Here is a 15,301-nt window from a genome sequence, read left to right on the forward strand (position 1 = left end):
ATACTTATCGGCTACGAGCACTACTTACGTCAATAACGGCGCTCGGACGCGTCAGACTGTCAGGCCAGACACCTACTTACGACGATCAATTTATTAGTTTGATCAAAGTTTATGCACCAATAGCATCATGAGCTATACCTCTACATACCGTGTCTCGTAGTACTAGTACAGGTAAAAACAGAACGGACATAACATCATGTTCACTATGTTCGGCATCTTACGAGATCGTAGGCGCAGGGTGAGCATATCGGCTTGGCCTCGTTCCTCCGAGTCGGCCAGCCCGATATGCTCACCGGGACAAGAACTTCGCAACCACAGGCCAAGAGTCCAGTACTTTTGGCACACGAAAGTCGGATTTGGGTAGCTTACATCGTGCAGATGACAGACAACAGAAGCCACTAAAGTGAGTGTAGGGGAAGAAAATATGACAGCAGAGGATGAACAAAATCCTGACATGCTATATGTGTCCAAATCAATCTTCAAACAGAGGCTGAAATGCCTAAGGTAGACAATGTATTAGCACTCAGCCCTGATTAGGATGACAAAACATACCTTCTTCCTGCCTCCGACGTCGTCCTGTGTTGGCCCAAGCTCAGTGCCAATTCCTTCAACAAGTTCGAAGCTTTCAGGATCATCATCCGCAGAAAGCATAACCGAATCTCTATCTTCCATGTTGGTAAGATTCTGAGACGCTACGAACTCAAAGTCAACTTCTTCGCCCTCTCCTTCGAGCATTGCCTCTAGTTCATCCTGGTTCATGTCCTCAATACCCAAACCAGATGCGCGTATTACCTCCTTGTCTGCCTGAGAGAGTTGTGAAAGGGGATAAAATAATGGAGTTCGATCCCGTGCTTTAGCTCGACCAACTTCAGGGCTCCCGCTTGGCCCATCCGATAATAACTGAGAGGACTGAGGGTAGAAAAGAGGTTTGGGTTGCACCGTAACCCCATGGGATGGATCTGGCGGGAGATTCCAAGACGGCGAGGGATGAGGCGGCGTCTGATTTCGCGGAGAACCTGGCGTGTGTTGAGGAATATAAGACGGTGGTGGCATTGATCGTACATCGCTTTGGGCTTTTGAAGTAGAAGTCACGTCGGGTGTACACGCATCCATACGCTGCACGGCTTTCATTGGTTTCTTGATCCTCGGTGTTTCGCTTCGCTGTCTCGAACTGCCTTCGCCATCATCGTTCGAAGAAGGACGTTTGCGTGCGTTGAGTAGAGTAGAGTTTGAGGGTGGGGGTGCGGCTGAACCACCGTGTTGCGAGGTGGATATGACAAAAAGACATTCTAACTCGTCACTTTCGACGTCGATGAAGAGAGGGGCCGCAGGATCTGTGAAGCGTAGATCTATGCAGAGACCCATAGATTCCGCAAAAGTAATTGTGGCCTATCAGATAAAATAAGTCAGAGACCTGTAGCAGTGGACATTAGCTGTGGTGACACACATTAAACTCTCGCAAGTGGAAAGAAATGGTAGTCGGGGCTGCATAGACGTCATAGACATCGAACTCATCCGCGCTGATTGTCAGCTCTGTTGATAATTGAGCTTTACCTGGTTTGGGGACAGATATGAGCAATCCACCGTCTGGATGAGGCATTCCCACCTCTAGTGTCGATAGAAGACTCAAGGCTCTTAACCTCAACTTCCGTGTCTCCAAAGGTCCATACAAGTTGAGGATCACTTTTCGCTCCTCGAGCATTCGGGAAATGCTCCGTTATGTCTTTTATTGCGCGTGGACCTATTGTAAGACGGGATTCAGTCAAAGGGTCCGAGGGTACCCGGTGAAAGTGATGATGTAGGGCTCAAGAGAGGCAGTCGGTGAGTCTTTACGATCCCTGCGGAGACTTTTACATGTCTGTGCACGTGGAGTGGGTTCCGTGCATACCATGTTTACAGTGCAGTCGAATGATCAATCTGCTCTCTAATGTGTCCTGGTCTTCGTCTGGCTCGTTCTGGTCGTATAGGTCTGTTGCTTCAACGATTGTGAATTCGCAGCGTTCCATTGTCTTCTCGATAGTTCTATGTTTAATAATGGAAAGAAATGTCTATGTTTCCAAACAATCTGTCACGGAACGCAGTTAGGCAACAAAGCAGACATACCTTAGCGAGCAACTGTCCTTTCACGTCCTGGACGCCGTCTTCTGCCGCGCCATCTCTGAATTTATATCTAGAAAAGAACCTGCGCCCGAACTTGAAGCAACAGTATGCGGAGAGTGAGGAATTAGTTGCGCTTAAAAAGAGGTGTTCTGGATTGGCAGAAATGACAACATCGTCGCCATATCTTGACAGACATGTTAATGCCCTAATGAACGCTGGAACCGAGTGAGCTCTGTAAAATGCAATATTAAGGTTGGAGCAAACGTTTGAGAGCGGCAACGCTGAGTGTCGCTTGCATGAATCACAGCTGATGAGTCAAGAAGTCCAAGCACTGAGCTAATTTGAGGTGCCACTGGTACGCGCCGCGTCGGTCACGGCGGTCAGCAGCGGTCGGTGTCGTTCACACTCACGCTCATCAAACGCTCATCATCTTTTTTTCCAGGCTCGCGAGCTTGGCACTTGGTTAGTCCCTCCTGGTCTTTGCACCATGCCGCCTCCGGTGAAATTAGCTATAATCGGTGGAGGGCCATCTGCATTTTATGTAGCCTCGCGCCTGCTTTCTCTCCTCCCACTGAAGGATCCAATGTCCCCACCACTAAGGGTGCACATGTACGATCGACTGTGGGCACCTCATGGTCTCGTCCGCTATGGGGTTGCACCAGATCATCCAGAGGTCAAGGTGAGCTTTGGATTTCTTCATCTCTCACTAATCACTGAGGAGACTCTTAGAATTGCACGAACAAATTCGATGCGATTGCAACTGACCCGCGTTTTCGTTTCTTCGGAAACGTGAATGTCGGAAGCACGCCCCTCCATTCTATTCCTCACGCGCTTCATTTACCCCTGACCTCCATACTCAACAACTACTCTCACTTACTATTTGCGACGGGATGTACTATGCCCACCCAGCACCCAGCAATCCCTCCGTCTGCTTGGTGCATACCTGCTCTGTCACTGGTCCATTGGTATACACAACACCCATCCCAGCCGCCACCCCCCGCGCTTGACAAGATATCACACCTCACATTAATTGGACAGGGAAACGTGTCACTGGACATTGCACGTATTCTTCTGACCTCCCCATCTGTACTTCGTCAATATGATGTACCAGAGCATGTTCTCGAAGTTCTCTCCCGCTCTACCGTCAAGCATGTCTCCATAGTTGGAAGGCGGGGACCTCTGGAGGCTGCATTCACTACTAAAGAGCTTCGGGAGATGATCAATCTCCCAGAGGCATCGATGGTTCCCATCGAACCCGCTTTGCTTACACCCCCGTCAAATGTCACATTAACACGCCAGCAGCGGCGCACACTCGAGCTACTCCAGAAGGGATCCAAGAATCTACCAGGGTCGACGCCCAAATCCTGGTCGCTCCATTTTTACCGCTCTCCTGCTAGTCTTACTCCACCATCAAGTGCTTCAGCATTAGACATGGCGAATCTTACCCTTGCTCACACCCGTCTTGATCCCGCCACTTCTCGTGCAGTGCCTACTGGCGAGACATCGACCCTTCCTACTTCTCTCGTCGTCACCTCTCTCGGATTTTATGCAGATCCAGAGACGACTTTCTTTGATCCTGCTCTCCGTCACCTTCGTTCATCTGCAGGGCGTATTACTTCTTCTGAGGGTTCAGCCTTGAAAAATATATATGCTTCCGGATGGGCAGCCAACGGTGCTAAGGGTGTACTTGCGTCAACTATGATTGATGCATATGCGGTCGCAAGCACTATTCTCTCTGACGTAGTGCCGTCATCACAAGCGGTAACAACTGCTGCACCACCCCTGCCGGAAATGGGGATGGCACCAGATGAACTGCTCAATAGTCGACCAGATCTTGATGCATTACCATCAGAAATTGTCCATGGAATTAAAGACGGCATGGTCACCCAATATGATGACTGGAAAATCATTGACGCCGAGGAAATTCGCAGGGGCGAAGCCCTGGGAAAGGAGCGGGAGAGAATGGGCTGGGACGAGGCCTTGTCGATTATCGCTCTCTCGCGCGTGCGGCCGTGATCCGACAATCGTGTCGGCGGTGCCTAGGTGAGGGCTTAACATTACTAATTTATATTAGCATATCTATCAAACGCTCGCTTGTCTTTACCTAGATCACTGTACTACATAGATCGCTATTCTCCACTCCCATATCCATCATAATACCCCAGTCACTCAGCTCTGGTTCTAGTCCGAGGATCACGCCTCTGAAACTTAATATCATCAACACCGTGGTTTTCAGGGCTGGGTAACGGACGTCGTTGTGGTAATTCCGAGCCAGCTATATTCTGAACATTTTGATGACCTAAAGGCCTTGGAGGTACACGCCGATAGGGGGCCTGCAATTTCAAAAACAAAAAATTATGAAGCCAAAAGAAGATCGACGGGACACACCTCGGATTCCTGCTTTTGCTTGGAGTAGAAAGCGAATAGGTCCGCAATTTGCTGTTCGATCGCTTGCTTCTCTTTGTGCAGCCTCCCAACATCTTGTGTCATTACTGCAACCTCACGACCCAACTCAGCCTTGAAATGTTCAACGTGAGCTGCTCATCAGAACGCCGTTAATGAAGGACCGTGAGGACATAGGCCAAACGCGCCTTGCACATTAATTGCTGTGGCCTCTTTCATCGCTTCCACGAATCGCAGCCGTTCCCCTCGGATCTCCTCCGTCAGTTCTGGCATGTATCAGACAAGTTCTTCTGGGTAAAGGAAACCACTTACCGCTCGACAACGCTCGCAGCATTTGCTCCTGGTCTGCTCTTTGGCGATTGATAATTTCCATTACCGAGTCAGTCACTAAGATATACCGCCATTTAATCACTGACGCCACAAAGAAGACCCGACAAACAAACCAAGTGCTTTGCGTTGTTCGTCTCCATGAGTGAGATGTTCTTGAACGACCTGGATCAACTCATGGACTGTTGATCGTAAATCATCTTCATTGTACACCTGACTCCGCGCCGCTTCTAGCAGTTGTTGCACCTGTCCACTCAGGTTGGTGCTTCGAAGTTCTTCGGATGTGCTGATACCCAGTTGATTACAAATTTGTTCAACACCAGTTGCGACAGCCTGTATCTGCGTGGTGCCTTGATTGACAAACGCGTCCAGCCACTGATGAAAAGTTGTCAGTAGCAGTGCACACTTTACGCTCTGCAGCTAACCGAGTTTAGTTCGTTCAGGTAGCGGACACTGTCGGCCTGCTGTGCGAGCTGCACTTTTTTTTGTTCTTCATCCGCGTTCAGGTAATCCAGGACGGCTTTCAGCTTGTGAGGTTCAGCCAATGAAACCGCGTGATTGAGAAAAAACGGACCTTGTCATCTAACAGTTCATGTGCTAGCTTCTCTGGAGTTTCCGCATTTTCGCGGGGGCTTCCTACAGTGGGGCTCAACGGGGTGTTTCTAGTCTTGTAAAGTAAGGCTAGCTCATCCAGCTTCACATATATGTCCGAGAGGTCCACGTTCAGAGAGGGTGTTGAACCTTCCGCCGACGGAGTCGGTGTAGAGAAAGGAGGTCCCAGATTGTTCATGGTGATGCTCGCGCGTGACGTCGACATCTCTCGCTCTTGATTGTCATGGATCGCATCGAGTTTTTCGAGAACACGAGGAAGACTCAACTTTAACTGCGTTTGCATGACGTCCAGGATCTTCATAATGGAGTTTCCCTGTAATTGGACAGTACTGGAGGAGCCCTGTTGCTGAATCTCCTCTACCCTGGCAACCAAGGCTTGTATCGTAGAAATAATAGCCTCCTTAGCCTCAGTAGAAGACTGACGTGTGGCGTCGGCCAACAAGGGTGCCAGCTCATTGGGGAGGTGCTGAATATCGCGTTTTAACGTAGCTATTTGTTCGCTGATACCTGTCGTTTGATCTAAAGTCATTGCTGCGCCCTCTTTGATCAAGTCCGTAATGGGCACCACCTGCAGACTACCAGGCTTGTCTACTGTAGATTGTGAAGGAGATCGGACCGGTAAACCATCCCCGATAACTCGCGGGGTCTCAGGAAGAGTCGGAGCAAGTGTTAGAGACGTCCCACTACGAGCGAAAGCACTCCTTGACCGCGAAGAGTATGTTTCGATCGATGCCGGCGATCTCGGTTGCGGGCTGGGTCCACCACTGCTCAACGGCGAGTCGCTCGAAAAGCCTTCGTCTTTGATCTTATGGATTTCCGCAAACGCACGACGAGCACGCGTAGACCGGATCTGAGCACCCCGTAAGTGCGGCAAGATAGTGTCACTACTCGCTGATCCTGGCGAACTCGTTTGATCAATCTGCGCCAACCGTTGTGTGACGACGGAAAGGTTTCCGAGCTTGGCAATGGAGGGACTTTTAGGACCAGGGCTCCGTGGTGATATTTGTGACGGAGGTCGTGGAGGCAAGAGAGACATGGGAGAACGATTCTGTAGTGAGTCGTGTAGACTGAAACGAGCCGGAGACTGAGTAGACAGGGGTGAACGATTCTGTGACGAGTCGTGTAGACTGAAACGAGCCGGAGACTGAGTAGACAGTGGTGATTTACTGCTCGGCGTCGGAGGAAGAGACTGCTCCGTCGTCAGCGAGGTCTCGGATTCAACACCACTAGACGAAGTGTATTCGGAGGAAGTATACTCTGATGCTGACGGAGGCTGCAAATAGTCTTGACCTTTACGCTGCAAATTGGTCTGTATCGTTAACGCCTGTACCCGTGTTGTTCCCTGAGACTGTCTTTGAAGTAATGTATCCCTGTGAAAGTTGTCGTATTAATCTGTATCACTAATTGTGTGTCATCATCATACCATATGGCGCTGACCCATCGTGCCCGTTCTTGACTCGACGATGCCGCAAATTTCTCTCTTCGACGACCCTCGAACAGAAGCTCGAACACCTTCGGCTCCGACTGGTCTGTTTGGGTCGGAAGAAGAGCCTTCTCATCAAGATCCAGTCGGTTCAGAGAAATAGAACGGACATCAGTGCAACCGTCTAGTGAAAGGACATGAGTCGAAGGATTGCCGTAAATAGTATACCATGTTATGACTATATGCAGGGTATGCAAGGTGACATCGCAGGACGTCCAGACGGGCAGGATAGTCGAAGTAGTGGAAGATGATGGCATGGAAAGATATAACAGCGCACCAGAGTGGAGTGTAGAGACTTTACCAGCTGACAGGACCACGGTACCTGTATCATGAGGGAGGGGAGCGCTCTCGGTGTATATTGAAGGGATCTGAGCCATGCTCGGTGCATCGACCACAACTATAGGGATGTCTTCTTCCTGGTCATCTCCGTCCTTTCCTTTCCTCCCCTTCTGGAAGACGGACAGGAAATTACGCAGCGAGGCACTCAGAGACCTTCTCTTGCCCTTGCCAACGGAGCGAGACAATGATACACCATGAAAACGGGCTGCGCTTGGTGGCCTACGAGCAGTTGACGGTTCCACCCTCGAAATGGACTCGTATCTGTCGATGAGCTGCTTGGCTGACTGACGTCGCTGAACAGTTGGGTGGTCATGAGAAAGAGAGAAGTAATGTTGTGCTGCATCGGCGCGGTATGATTGATCATGACTGAGAACAGGCAGGCTACCTGCGTCCATTCTCCTTGGACCAGCGACAGTCGTACCGAAGCTGCGCCTCATCGGTGCCGGGTTTGTAGATTCCACAGTTGTGCTAGTCCAGGCCACTGTTGGTGTGTGCATTGAGGACTCGAGAGGGCGCCGACGCAACAGTGGGCATTGCAAACCGTGACTCAGACGCGGAACAAGTGACCAGGAGGGAGCCAGGCCGTTTCATAATAACACGCACACACAGGCTGCTCAACATGGCAAGCACTGTCATGGTCCCAGGTCTGATACATAATCAATTGACGTCGGGCCTCTGTGGATAACTCATGGCTCGCAGGCAAACCACTACCTTCTAGTGATGGCATCAATTATCATCAATAGTCAGATCTACCCACTGCTGCGCCTCAAGTTGCCCACCAATTGACAGCAGCTCCAAGTCACTAGTACCGAGCTGATCAACCTGCTCCTGGGCGAAAATGATGATAATAAATAAAAGACCAACAAGCTAACACAAGTACTCGTGGTGGCGGAAACAGTACTATCACAACGGTCTCAGTATTAGTCGAGAAGGTATTACAAATCACACTTAATACAAGCGTATCATCATGTAGTTCAACGCTAAAACATAACGCAGTTTGAGCTACAGACTCTAGAGGACAGACTCAGACATTCACTGTATCCGACACTCGGAATTCCGCGACTGCTCCCGTGATATGACGGCCAAACCCGCGGAGGATTTAAGAGAATCGAGATGTCCGTTAACCTCGTCCCACTTCTTCTAGAAGAGCATCATGACGTTCCAGGTGTGTCGCCCATTTGTAACTGAATCAATGCGAGGGAGGATGGAGAAAATGATGCTAGCGACAACTTCAGCATTCGGGCTGCTACACTACACCGGGTCAAGTCCAATTGTTGTAGGGTGGTATGCTGGAATGTCTCGGTTGTAGGATCGGTCCATTGTATAAAGGGGTTCTTCCGTTTCTGTGGAATTTTAGCCGTGCCTCCTGAAGTTGGTGGGGATGAAGGAGAGAAAAAAGCCTCGCCAGCAGGTTTTGAACCTGCACTGGTACAGTCCAAGAGACAGATTTCGATTCTGTGATAGTGACCACTTTGGCCAAGGCAAAGTTGAGATGAACCTCTGAGGAACTGTCCATCAGTGAATCTTCAAGGCGTGTTCGGATAGAAAAAAACTCGTCGGCAGGTTTTGAACCTGCACTGGTAATGTGAGTCCAAGAGACAGATTTCGATTCCGTTGTAGTAACCACTTTGGCCAGGGCGAAGTTGAGATGAGCCTCTGAGGAACTGTCCATCAGTGAATCTTTAAGGCTTGTTCGGATGGAAAAAAACTCATTGGCAGGTTTTGAACGTGCACCGGCACAGTCCAAGAGACAGATTTGGATTATGTTGCAGTAACCACTTGTGACTTCAGTCAGGGCGAAGTTGCTCCGAGGATTTGGGCGTGTTCCGGTAGAAAAACAACCCTGTTGTTCGGCAGGTTTCGAACCTGCGTAGTCCAAGAGAAGCGGATTTTGATTCCGTTGTGATAACCACTTTGGCGAGGACGAAGTTGAGATGCACCTCCGAGAAACTGTCCATGATTGAATCTTCAAGGCGTGTTCCGATAGAAAAAAACGAACCTGTGAAGTACAAGAGAAACAAATTTTGATTTTGTTGTGTTAACCACCTCAAGTTGGGCCAGGACACTTCCTCGCCAAGTTTATTAGACGAACCTCCGAAGAACTGTCCCCGTCGACAGGTTTCGAATCCGCACCACAAGAGAGCAGAAATCTAATCTGTTCTGGTGCCAAACGGTTAGCTATGACTACCCTTGAAAAATTCATCCATGAGTGAATGTTCAAGGCGTGGTAGAAGGAAAAGATTGTTTGTCCTGTCACGTTTGGCTTAGCTGCTTAGCGCTAAGACTGGTCAAGATTATCTGATAGATACGAGTCGAAAAACATCATGCATTGACATGGGATTTACCAAAAATGAAATAAAAAGACTGTTTTGCGTTTACATAATAACGCGCAAGGCCGCACGCGGCAGAGCCCGCTACGGTCGCTTTTTTGAGCCGTCGTAACGTGAAATCGATTGGAAGTGCTACTAGTACAAATACAAATATCAAACAGGTCAACCCAGACGAGTCGCGAGAACGGTGAAAAGCTACAAGTATCGTACAGATCAACCTAGAACGAGCTGCGAGATGGAGGTGTGTACTATAAATGCAAAGTGAACTTTGGTGAATGCCACAAATATCGATAGGGTGAAATCGAGCCGCGAGATGAAGGCGAGATAGCTGTCAAAAATGCTATCATTGCAGAAAGCACGGCATCTTCATCACCACAAGATATATCAAGTTCTTGACGCACGGATTCACACCCCTCGAGCATTCGCGATAAAGGAGATCCACAGAATCCAGGATCCTGTCCCAACGTGCTGAGATATAGCTTGCCGTAGATCTTCCATAGATGAGTTTGAGGGTACCCGAAGGCCGTGAGCAACTGCCAATTCACTTAAAACTGATCTAGATAATTTTTCATACCCATCAAAAAAATTATCCACAACATGTCCATTAAACGTGCATGACGGAGATGACGTAGATAAGCCCGCTTGGGTAGCTGAAACTTTTTCTCGGTCTGTAACAATAGAAGACGACGGAGAGCAAAGATACGTGCACCGGCCCAAGAGCCTGAGGGCCTTTGGAGCCGAGAACCGTCGTACTTCGCATTGACAGACGCGAGCCAATCACGACCGAGTTCGACATCGCATCCACTCAGATAGACGGGTCGAAAGGTCTGTCGGGAATTGTACCATCCGTCCACAGTAGGAATGCGAACCGGCCCAAGAGCAGACTCTACAGCCATTCCATGATGATCGGAGACAGTTCGCAATCGTGCAGAAAAGACAACGACACGGTCGAATCAAGACTCGCATCATCGACACGAATAACAGCAGGGATGTCGGCAAAGGATCCGAAGACTTTATAAGAAGACATAGACATAAGTAGTCAAATCAAAGACTAAGAAATCAGATCAATGTGCGCAGGCGGAGCAAGCGTTCAGAACGGTGCGAAACAAACACCTCAAACAGACATGAGTCACATGATAAACATGTTTAGGACCGGAGTTAACTCATTTTTACGCCAAAAGTGAAAAGATGAGGTTTTTTGGAGGATGACACCGGCAAAACCCACTACTGACGTAGCGGGAATTCGATTCGGACACAAAACATGCCGGGAATAAGCGAGTCGGGGGCTGGCGCCGGCGCCGTCACGATATGACACTGGAGCTGCAGGACAAAAAGCCGGACAGCCGCGCCATACTCATAGGCGGGCTGGTCACCAGTCTACGCTATACTATGGAACCTACAGGTTGTCGATCGCATTAAAATCTCTTTAGAGGTGTACGGAGTCCTCAACTTGTGACTACCATTTTGGCGGGTGGTAAAACAGAGCGCGGCTGTCCGGCTTTCCATAATTATAATAATATATATATTGATGCTTGCAGGCATCACAGTGGTTGCAATTCTGCTAAATCTGTTGGACTTGGCAGAAGTGGTAGGATCCCTCTTTATGAATCTACTTTCGACAAGTGAATAATCGAGAGGAAGGCCTTTAGACTTAGGCAAATATTGCAGAGAGCCTGTAGTATATCTTGAGTTCTGCCATTCACTACGGGCCGGGTGGCGGCGAGGCCAATGTTACTTTTCCGTTTATATCCGTTATCACAGGCTTCGACATTAGTTGTGTTTTTATACTTAGTCAAGCTTAAAATTGCTCCCAATCAAACAAACTAGGCTGGTATCTGGTTACATTGCGTTCTACTTTGTGCCGCCATGTGCAGTCTAACCACCATCATGCGAGGCCTCCTTGCAACATCCACTGTGACAGCGGACTCTTATATCAATCACAACCTCATGGGCTGATTGCTGACAGCAATTTGTATGTCGATCAACCTCATGTCTGTCTGAGGATTGTGGGGAGGAGAAGCTGCGGCCCTAGGAGGATAAGAATATTCAAATTGGACTAGAGGGTGAATGATAGATGTTGGTCCTTTAATAACATTACCACACTCGTTTCCAAAGTCAATTCACTCACCGAGTGGCATGATAAAATGGCCGGCGGGAATGGTGGACTGGCGGGGAAGATATTCCTTACATCAGGGCATTCGCAGACTTGAGCGCATCAGGGACTGGCATCCTTTAGATTAGCATGTATCGTTCTTCATATTACTGCACAGGACAAAGATGATCGGATATGACCAGAGAGATGATATAAAGAGGACAGCGTGAGGTGTGAGCCCACGGAAAGCGAAGTCAGACGTCGCGTACAGTTTGATGGCTTTCAGTCGTAGCGAACGGCTGCTGTTACAGGTGCCTGAACCCAAGGGAGCAGTTCCAGTGCTCGCGTTCGTAGCGTCTGGGAAAGTAGAATCTGGGTCGGTGTCACGGGGGATATGTCAACTCACATGAGCCTGGCCAAGAGCGCGATCCAGGTAGTAACCCGTCCTTCTCGTGTACGAGTTTCCTACACGAATTTGCAAGATTGATATAGCAGTCACAAGATTCAGAGTCTCGAAACTGGAAGAGTCTGATGGCAATAGATCATATCGAGTCTGACGATTAGTAGATTCAGTACTATGCATTGCATTGCAGTGCGAATATACAATGAAGAGGGTAAGTGGGCTGTAGGGCAGAGTGAGACGTCTATCGTAATATAGATTGTGAGGCAGGTATGGAGCTAGTGTCCTGAGGGTTGTGGCTGGATAGTGTCCGGTACTGTGGACGTGACATAAAAGGCGCATAGGAAGTGAGGAGAAAGTATGACAGGGAGGTGAAAAATGAGTGAAGTAAGTGAAATAGTCAGTCAACTCAACAAAATCAGATGACACGACGTACGTTGCGGAAGCTGTGGTCGTGTACCCTCGCTGAACACACGGGAGAGAAGGACACCGACGCCCTCGAATACACCCAAAAGGATACCACACGCAATTGCAGATCCTAAAGCCGATTTTGGACCACCTGACGTCCGACGCATTAGAGTCAGAAATAAAGAAAGGAGTAAAGACAAACTCACTTCGTGCAGCCAAACATCCACCCGTCATAAACCCCGAAATAATAGCGTTCCAAGCATCCTCTTTTTGCCGCCAACCTTTCACAGCACAATCGAAAGTGGAGAACATGCCTCCCCAAACGCCGAAGTTACCACCCGTGACTGGGGCACGTGCTTTTATAGTAGATATGGCACCGACCAAACGTTCGCCCTGTGAGCGTCCACGTCAGTGACGTTTGTTCCAGTCGGACCAGGAAGAGAACGAGATAAAATAGTAAGACGGAGAACTGACCCTAGGGGAGTTTCGTGCGCCCTTGATACCGTGCCATATACCGCCACCGACAGCGCCCATAGCAAATGCGCCTCCAAAGTCATTCAATATGACCCATGGGCTTTACAAATCATCACCTGGACTGGTCAAATAATTGGTTTATTACGCACCATGGATCTCTTGTGTGGTCAGCATGAGACATGGTGAAGGGTCAAAAGGGAGCGGAGGGGGAAGGGAGTAAATGGATTATGGAAGTAGTGAGCTAGCTGAGGGGACTGCGTGACAGCTCGTCAGGATAAATTTCATTCCCACGACATTCGTCACAGCCACCGACTCAGGTAGTGCTTTCCCGGTCTGAATCCCGGATCTAGATCATCTACTCTTTCATGCCCAGGATAGCTCATGTCCCCAGTTGCTGGTTGCTCTCACTCTGTCGAGAATCGAACAGTGACTCTCGGCAGAAAATAATAGCAATTGATGGAAGAAAACGGCGTCAAAGATGAAGGAAATCGTATGCGCAAACACATCCAAATTCTCCGTGATTCGTGAAGCATATTTTAAAGGGAAGGTTCAATTCATTCCTAGTGAATGAACACGTATAGATCATTACATGTGGGATGAAACTATTGGAGTAAAAATTCCCATGCGACCGGTGACCTATGCCAGCTGTGAATTTTAGAGGCTGCGCAGTGCAAATCAATTAATTGTGATATCGTACCACGACGTGGACGTAGACGACAGACGCGCTAGTTCAGCCGCAGTCCAATTGTCAACGTTTGACGTCGACTAAAACGACATGGATATCTCGTGAGTGTGTTCATTCTCAATGATCTCACATCTAGAACGCTGATTCCGCTCAGTTCAATCCTTCAGGGTGGATACCAGCACCCCCTGTCGCGCTCATGGCAGGGTCGCAGGCAGCTCACAAAGTCCATGTTTATGTATCCCATCTTCATCACCGATGATCCAGATGCCAGCGTCGTTATATCTTCACTGCCCGGTCAACGCCGCTGGGGTGTCAACCAGCTCGAATCCTTCCTCGGCCCGTTGGTGAAGAAAGGACTGAAAAGCGTCATCCTCTTTGGTGTGCCTTTGAATTGTGAAAAGGTGAGCTTTCGTCCGGTGAAACTGCGTGCGGTGGCCTTATAGATCTTGCAGGATGGCCGTGGCACCCCAGCAGACGATCCATCTGGACCCGTCATCCAAGCTATCAAAAAGATCAGACTCTTATTTCCATCATTGTACATCGCCTGTGATGTCTGTCTGTGCGAGTACACCTCACATGGGCACTGCGGTCTTCTCCATGCTGACGGCACCATCAACACCAAGCCATCCGTCCTACGTCTCGCAGGAGTGTCCGTCAGCTACGCCAAGGCCGGCGCCCATTGCGTAGCTCCCAGCGATATGATGGATGGACGCATCAAGGCCATCAAGCAGGCACTCATTGATGCTGACTTAGCCAGCAAATGCACCCTTATGAGCTATTCAGCCAAGTTCGCGAGCGCACTGTACGGCCCCTTTCGCGATGCTGCCGGAAGCGCGCCATCCTTCGGGGACCGCAAATGCTACCAACTCCCTCCTACTGCCAAGGGACTCGCACGGCGTGCAATAGTAAGTCCGGCCCTCCGTCTCTTACACAACGCGCTACTGATCGTCGTGTTTTTTTAGCAACGAGATATGGCGGAAGGCGCAGACATCATCATGGTAAAACCCGCGCTTCCGTATCTCGACATCATCTCGGATGCTGCACAGCTCGCACCGGACCATCCCCTTGCTTGCTATCAAGTCAGCGGCGAATTTGCGATGGTTCATGCTGGTGCTGCTGCGGGCGTCTACGATCTCAAAACCATGGCATTCGAGACCACGGAGAGTATGGTCCGGGCAGGTGAGAACATGGGTATTGGCTTTTCGGTGCTCTGACATAATTTCGTTAAGGTGCTACCCTGATCCTATCTTACTTCACGCCGGACTTCTTGGACTGGTTGGAGGTGTAAAAATGATGATCAATACTGCAAAACGCTTTAAGAGATCGAAGGAACTAAAATGCATTTTTTATTCGATTAACTGTAATGCTGACTCACTGTAGGTGGAATATATATCTTGTCAGCTGCTCATACTTTAAGCCTCGGTTCACTTCAGAATGATACACTAGGTAGTGCACTATCAACGCGTCTGAGCCTTTTGTCAACGTGCATTTGGAGATTCTCCCCTGCGCTTCTATGCTAGAGAAGCACAGGCCTGTGAACTGCCTTATAAAGGTGTAATTCCAAAGAGTCACCTCGCGTCTCTTTTCTCTTCCCCCTTCTCTATGTGACGCCCTTATATTTTGCTTGCCCTTCCCTTCCATCTGTTCG

The 15,301-nt window shown here is 49.2% G+C and overlaps 5 protein-coding genes across 5 annotated transcripts; 2 read left to right on the plus strand and 3 right to left on the minus strand.

Annotated features, from left to right (window-relative positions):
* Positions 1 to 117: 117 nt before the first annotated feature.
* Positions 118 to 2,493, minus strand: DFJ58DRAFT_813207 (Rad9-domain-containing protein). The gene is made up of 8 exons (XM_041391584.1): positions 2,365 to 2,493; positions 2,104 to 2,315; positions 1,889 to 2,048; positions 1,782 to 1,838; positions 1,607 to 1,741; positions 1,448 to 1,554; positions 553 to 1,389; positions 118 to 499 (listed from the first exon to the last, which is right to left on the minus strand). Exons 1-8 carry the CDS (start codon positions 2,396 to 2,398, stop codon positions 473 to 475), a joined length of 1,569 nt encoding a protein of 522 aa, XP_041238432.1. The 5' UTR covers positions 2,399 to 2,493; the 3' UTR covers positions 118 to 472.
* Positions 2,494 to 4,268, plus strand: DFJ58DRAFT_813211 (uncharacterized protein). The gene is made up of 2 exons (XM_041391585.1): positions 2,494 to 2,779; positions 2,830 to 4,268. The coding sequence occupies exons 1-2, from the start codon at positions 2,588 to 2,590 to the stop codon at positions 4,114 to 4,116; spliced, it is 1,479 nt and encodes a 492-aa protein (XP_041238433.1). The 5' UTR covers positions 2,494 to 2,587; the 3' UTR covers positions 4,117 to 4,268.
* On the minus strand, positions 4,269 to 7,908 carry DFJ58DRAFT_813212 (uncharacterized protein). The gene is made up of 7 exons (XM_041391586.1): positions 6,866 to 7,908; positions 5,405 to 6,812; positions 5,256 to 5,357; positions 4,947 to 5,205; positions 4,816 to 4,890; positions 4,692 to 4,769; positions 4,269 to 4,637 (listed from the first exon to the last, which is right to left on the minus strand). The coding sequence occupies exons 1-7, from the start codon at positions 7,759 to 7,761 to the stop codon at positions 4,456 to 4,458; spliced, it is 3,000 nt and encodes a 999-aa protein (XP_041238434.1). The 5' UTR covers positions 7,762 to 7,908; the 3' UTR covers positions 4,269 to 4,455.
* Positions 7,909 to 12,209: 4,301 nt separating this feature from the next.
* DFJ58DRAFT_813222 (mitochondrial import inner membrane translocase subunit Tim17/22) lies at positions 12,210 to 13,457 on the minus strand. The gene is made up of 5 exons (XM_041391587.1): positions 13,118 to 13,457; positions 12,969 to 13,068; positions 12,701 to 12,887; positions 12,523 to 12,645; positions 12,210 to 12,402 (listed from the first exon to the last, which is right to left on the minus strand). Exons 1-5 carry the CDS (start codon positions 13,147 to 13,149, stop codon positions 12,365 to 12,367), a joined length of 480 nt encoding a protein of 159 aa, XP_041238435.1. The 5' UTR covers positions 13,150 to 13,457; the 3' UTR covers positions 12,210 to 12,364.
* DFJ58DRAFT_689865 (uncharacterized protein) lies at positions 13,446 to 15,060 on the plus strand. Its single transcript, XM_041383372.1, has 5 exons — positions 13,446 to 13,754; positions 13,808 to 14,054; positions 14,106 to 14,558; positions 14,616 to 14,832; positions 14,883 to 15,060. Exons 1-5 carry the CDS (start codon positions 13,744 to 13,746, stop codon positions 14,939 to 14,941), a joined length of 987 nt encoding a protein of 328 aa, XP_041238436.1. The 5' UTR covers positions 13,446 to 13,743; the 3' UTR covers positions 14,942 to 15,060.
* Positions 15,061 to 15,301: the final 241 nt, after the last annotated feature.

This window comes from Suillus subalutaceus (genome assembly GCF_016647625.1).
Source record: "Suillus subalutaceus strain FC151 chromosome Unknown DFJ58scaffold_150, whole genome shotgun sequence".
Classification (NCBI taxonomy): Eukaryota; Fungi; Basidiomycota; class Agaricomycetes; order Boletales; family Suillaceae; genus Suillus; species Suillus subalutaceus.

What these genes read in the sequence shown, in the direction of transcription:
- DFJ58DRAFT_813207 (XM_041391584.1), bottom strand. Translation starts at nt 2,398, where the DNA reads ATGCAAGCGACACTCAGCGTTGCCGCTCTCAAAC. An exon ending in GTCTTCTATCGACACTAGAG is followed by an intron (nt 1,555 to 1,606) that starts GTGGGAATGCCT and finishes TCCCCAAACCAG; the next exon opens with GTAAAGCTCAATTATCAACA. An exon ending in ACGTCGGAGGCAGGAAGAAG is followed by an intron (nt 500 to 552) that starts GTATGTTTTGTC and finishes TGTCTACCTTAG; the next exon opens with GCATTTCAGCCTCTGTTTGA.
- DFJ58DRAFT_813211 (XM_041391585.1), top strand. Translation starts at nt 2,588, where the DNA reads ATGCCGCCTCCGGTGAAATTAGCTATAATCGGTGGAGGGCCATCTGCA. An exon ending in CAGATCATCCAGAGGTCAAG is followed by an intron (nt 2,780 to 2,829) that starts GTGAGCTTTGGA and finishes GGAGACTCTTAG; the next exon opens with AATTGCACGAACAAATTCGA.
- DFJ58DRAFT_813212 (XM_041391586.1), bottom strand. Translation starts at nt 7,761, where the DNA reads ATGCACACACCAACAGTGGCCTGGACTAGCACAACTGTGGAATCTACA. An exon ending in CGATGGGTCAGCGCCATATG is followed by an intron (nt 6,813 to 6,865) that starts GTATGATGATGA and finishes CAACTTTCACAG; the next exon opens with GGATACATTACTTCAAAGAC. An exon ending in CACAGCAATTAATGTGCAAG is followed by an intron (nt 4,638 to 4,691) that starts GCGCGTTTGGCC and finishes TCTGATGAGCAG; the next exon opens with CTCACGTTGAACATTTCAAG.
- DFJ58DRAFT_813222 (XM_041391587.1), bottom strand. Translation starts at nt 13,149, where the DNA reads ATGTCTCATGCTGACCACACAAGAGATCCATG. An exon ending in GCGCACGAAACTCCCCTAGG is followed by an intron (nt 12,888 to 12,968) that starts GTCAGTTCTCCG and finishes GGACGCTCACAG; the next exon opens with GGCGAACGTTTGGTCGGTGC. An exon ending in TGGATGTTTGGCTGCACGAA is followed by an intron (nt 12,646 to 12,700) that starts GTGAGTTTGTCT and finishes GTCGGACGTCAG; the next exon opens with GTGGTCCAAAATCGGCTTTA.
- DFJ58DRAFT_689865 (XM_041383372.1), top strand. An exon ending in TGCCTTTGAATTGTGAAAAG is followed by an intron (nt 14,055 to 14,105) that starts GTGAGCTTTCGT and finishes TAGATCTTGCAG; the next exon opens with GATGGCCGTGGCACCCCAGC. An exon ending in GGAGAGTATGGTCCGGGCAG is followed by an intron (nt 14,833 to 14,882) that starts GTGAGAACATGG and finishes AATTTCGTTAAG; the next exon opens with GTGCTACCCTGATCCTATCT.